Raw genomic sequence first — 5,000 nt, forward strand, 5'->3', positions numbered from 1 at the left:
ATGATTTTGTTGTTGCTGTTGTTGTTGTTGTTTGTCGTTGATTTTCTTTTTTACTCTTAGCAATGTGTCAATTTCTCTGTAAACCGTTGTAATTCTTTTGTTCATACATTATTTGCCCCCCCCCCCCCCCCCCCCCATCCTGGCCAAAGGATAGTATTGTCAATGGCAATAAAACAATGTCCGTGTCCGTGTGTGTGTGTGTGTGTGTGTGTGTGAAGCATCTTTCGCAACACCAGGATCATTAACGGCTCCGGGTAATCTGAGGCCCCGGGAATCTAAAAGGACTTGTTGAGCACTGCTTTTTGTTGCTGTTTTTTATCGCCATTCTCGGTGCCAGCACGCAGTGTCACGGTAACACAGATTTGGTGACACCTCAGTGTGTGTGTGTGTGTGTGTGTGTGTGTGTGTGTGTGTGTGTGTGTGTGTGTGTGCGCGCGCGCGCGCGCGCGCGTGGGGCGACCTTTTGATCATTGTTTAAAGCGTGATCCGTCGACTGATGAAGATACGTGGGAGAAAAACTGACAAACAAACAAAATAACAACACACAACAACACGCCCACACGCTCACGCCCACACGCACACGCACGCACGCGCGGGCGCACGCACACACACACACACACACACACACACACATACACACTCACACGCACTCCAACAGGCAGCATAAAGAACACAACGCAACAGAGCACAACAGATCACCAGACACAAAACAGTTCAGATCGAAACAGACCAAAAACAAAACAGATCACATCAGATCAGAGCGCGCACCTGTGATGCATAAAACAAACCAGTACATAATAGAATACAGCACAGGACACATCAGAACAGAACACTTTCAGTTTTTCAGGGAGGCTCAGAAGTATACAATCTCAGCTGCATCAAATATCCATGCGTCCGCCATCAGTCTCCATTTCACACATAAAAAATAATAAAAACATGTAAAACGACCTTCCTCCAGATTGGAACAGAAAGATGACCCCTCACAACAGTGCAGAGCAGAACAGAACCAAACACAGTCACCAGAGAACCGACAGAGCACAACAGAGCAGGACACTAACGTAACAGACGACAGAACAGAACACCACGAAACAGAGCAGAACATAACAGAGAACCAACAGACAGCAGATGACAACGTAACAGAGAACCACAGAGCAGAACAGGTGACAACGTAACAGAGAACCACAGAGCAGAACAGGTGACAACGTAACAGAGAACCACAGAGCAGGACAGATGACAACGTAACAGAGAATCACAGAACACCACGAAACAGAGCAGAACATAACAGAGAACCACAGAACAGAACACCACGAAACAGAGCAGAACATAACAGAGAACCACAGAGCAGAACAGATGACAACGTAACAGAGAATCACAGAACACCACGAAACAGAGCAGAACAGGTGACAACGTAACAGAGAATCACAGAACAGAACACCACGAAACAGAGCAGAACAGGTGACAACGTAACAGAGAACCACAGAGCAGAACACCACGAAACAGAGCAGAACAGGTGACAACGTGACAGAGAACCACAGAGCAGAACAGGTGACAACGTAACAGAGAATCACAGAACAGAACACCACGAAACAGAGCAGAACAGATGAGAACGTAACAGAGAACCACAGAGCAGATGAGAACGTAACAGAGAACCACAGAGCAGATGAGAACGTAACAGAGAACCACAGAACAGATCAGAATGTAACAGAGAACCACAGAACAGAACACAACGGAACAGAGAACCACAGAACAGAACACAACGGAACAGAGAACCACAGAACAGAACACAACGGAACAGAGAACAGATCAGAACGTGACAGAGACCACAGGTCATAGCACCTCGGAAGAGATCTTCACTACCAACTGTACGAGGGTCACAAGAAATATCTGAAAGGCTGTACAAAAAAAATATAAAAAAAAAAAAAAAATAAAAATAAAAATAAAAATATATATATATATAACAATAATGATAATAATAATGATAATAAAGAGAAAAAGAAAAGCCAAGCGCAAACATGAACTGAAAATCATTGACAAGGCAAGGCAAGGTAAGGCAAAGCAAGGCAAGGCAAGGCAAGACAAGGCAAACTGGGATCAGCTGACCTGAGGTGTGGGCGGAGGACTGGTGTGACTGAGGTGGGGAAGGGGTCATGGAGGTCAAGGACTTTCGCTGCTTCCGGCTATTTCGGCGCGCCATCGTGTGCTCTCTCTGCAACCATCAGCAATCACAGTGAGTCAGTGAGTGAATATGTTAGCAAGGGAGTAAGTAAGTGAGTGAGTGAGTGAGTGATTGAGCTAGTTAGTTATAGTTTATTTGTTTGTTTGTTAGTAAGAGGGTAGGTAAGTGAGTGAGTAAGTCAATGCATCTCAGTAAAGTCAGTCAATAAGTAAGTCAATGCATCTCAGTAAAGTCAGTCAATAAGTGAGTGAGTAAGTCAATGCATCTCAGTAAAGTCAGTCAATAAGTAAGTGAGTAAGTCAATGCATCTCAGTAAAGTCAGTCAATACGTAAGTAAGTAAGTAAGTAAGTAAGTAAGTAAGTAAAAATATGTATGTATGTAGACAGGTAAATAGGTAAGTAGGTAGGTATGCATGCTGAGTATAAGTCAGGAAGGAAGGAAGGAAGAGATGAAGGAAAGGTAATATATGCGGGTGCGGGGTGGGAAGGTAGGTAAGAAAGTAAACATAAAAGTTACAAAGAAAGAGTGAGCGTATGAGTCAGTAAGTAAAGTTGGTAAGTAAACAGGACAGGTGAGTAAACAACCAACCAATAAAAATGCACTATTAAAAAAAAATATGAATGATAAGTTGCTGATTTCGTAAATAATATTGAGTGAGAATAAGCATATTAGAAAATAAGCAAACATGTAGATATTTACACGTATTGTGTATATCTGCTAATGAATAAACTAAAGTTTAAAAAAAAAAGAACAAATAAAGTCAATACAAACGCATGCATACGAATACTGACACACACATGCGCGCACGCACGCACACACATAGAACTGAAACACACACACACACACACACACACACACACACACACACACACAGCTCTTAGATGAAAATGCCACGTGCAAAAGGAAATCATACATCAGTCCTGGGTTACAATGCAATAATACAACATCGTCAGACAGCAATAACCATTGAAACCAAAAACAACACACACACACACACACACACAGCTCTTAGATGAAAATGCCACGTGCAAAAGGAAATAATACATCAGTCCTGGGTTACAATGCAATAATACAGCATCGTCAGACAGCAATAACCATTGAAACCAAAAACAACACACACACACACACACACACACACACACACACAGAGAGAGAGAGAGAGAGAGAGAGAATCCCTTTGTCCTATCGTTTTTCACAAACCCGTGTACACTCCTCCAGTGACATTACTGTCTTCTCTCAGCTTACATGGATGTCACAATTGATTTCTCCTGCTTCTTTCCCTCCCTCAGTCTGTCTCTCTGTCTGCCTGTCTGTCTCTCTGTCTGTCTGTTTTAAAATCACCTCTTTTTCTGTTTCCTGTGAGAAGGTTAGGGTGTGTGTGTGTGTGTGTGTTTGTGTGTGTTTGTGTGTGTTAGTTTGTGTGTTAGTGTGTGCGTGTGTGTTAGTGCGGGAGTGTGTGTGTGTGTGTGTGTGCGCGCGCACGCGCGCGTGTGTGTTAGTTTGTGTGTTAGTGTGTGCGTGTGTGTTAGTGCGTGAGTGTGTGTGTGTGTGTGTGTGTGTGTGTGTGTTTCTGCGTGCACATGTGTATGTGTGTGTGTGTTTGTGGATTGTGTTAGTGTGTTTGTGTGTTGACAAAGCGAGAGAAAGGAGAGAGACAGACAGACAGACAGACAGAGACAGAGAGGAAGAAAGGGGAAGGGGGCGGGTGGAGTTGGGGGGGGGGTGAGGGTGCGGGGAGGGGGGGGGGCTCGGGGGCCAAGAGTCAATACGAATTAAACGAAAATTTACCAACGTATTTAAATAAGCACAACGATAATGTTTTCCACCAAGCCCTTAGGTTCATATATATATATATATATATATATATGAAAAAAACAAAAAAAGATATGGAAAGAGGAAAGAAGAAAAAAGAAAAAGAGAAAGACAGACAGACAGACAGACAGAGACTGATTTAGACAGAGACACACAGAGAGACAAAGAGACAGTCATGTAGACAGACGGACAGGCAGGCAGGCAGGCAGGCAGGCAGAGAGAAGGGCGAAGTCTCCTAGCTGGGTATGGATGATAGGTAAAGAAGGGGAGGAGTCAAGAGAGCTTTGAACTGTAAAGAAAAGGAGGAATCAACTGTAAAGAAGGGGAGGAGTCAAGAGAGCTTTGAACTGTAAAGAAGGGGAGGAGTCAAGAGAGCTTTGAACTGTAAAGAAGGGGCGGAGTCAAGAGAGCTTTGAACTGTAAAGAAGAGGAGGAGTCAAGAGAGCTTTGAACTGTAAAGAAAAGGAGGAATCAACTGTAAAGAAGGGGAGGAGTCAAGAGAGCTTTGAACTGTAAAGAAGGGGAGGAGTCAACTGTAAAGAAGGGGAGGAGTCAAGAGAGCTTTGAACTGTAAAGAAAAGGAGGAATCAACTGTAAAGAAGGGGCGGAGTCAAGAGAGCTTTGAACTGTAAAGAAGGGGAGGAGTCAAAAGAGCTTTGAACTGTAAAGAAGAGGAGGAGTCAAGAAGGGGAGGAGTCAAGAGAGCTTTGAACTGTAAAGAAGGGGAGCAGTCAAGAAGCTTTGAACTGTAAAGAAGGGGAGGAGTCAAGAAGCTTTGAACTGTAAAGAAGGGGAGGAGTCAAGAAGCTTTGAACTGTAAAGAAGGGGAGGAGTCAAGAGAGCTTTGAACTGTAAAGAAGGGGCGGAGTCAAGAGAGCTTTGAACTGTGAAGAAGGGGAGGAGTCAAGAGAGCTTTGAACTGTAAAGAAAAGGAGGAGTCAAGAGAGCTTTGAACTGTAAAGAAGGGGAGGAGTCAAGAGAGCTTTGAACTGTAAAGAAAAGGAGGAGTCA

General features: G+C 43.7%; 1 protein-coding gene across 1 annotated transcript in view; it reads right to left on the reverse strand.

The window, feature by feature from the left end:
• Window positions 1-5,000, reverse strand: part of LOC143295072 (microtubule-associated serine/threonine-protein kinase 3-like) — a 337,212-nt gene that overhangs the window by 252,222 nt on the left and 79,990 nt on the right. The window contains exon 7 of the mRNA XM_076606630.1: window positions 2,101-2,206. Within this exon, the coding sequence (XP_076462745.1) occupies window positions 2,101-2,206 (106 nt within the window). The remainder of the gene's footprint in view (window positions 1-2,100; window positions 2,207-5,000) is intronic.

This window comes from Babylonia areolata, chromosome 20, assembly GCF_041734735.1.
Source record: "Babylonia areolata isolate BAREFJ2019XMU chromosome 20, ASM4173473v1, whole genome shotgun sequence".
NCBI lineage: Eukaryota > Metazoa > Mollusca > Gastropoda > Neogastropoda > Buccinidae > Babylonia > Babylonia areolata.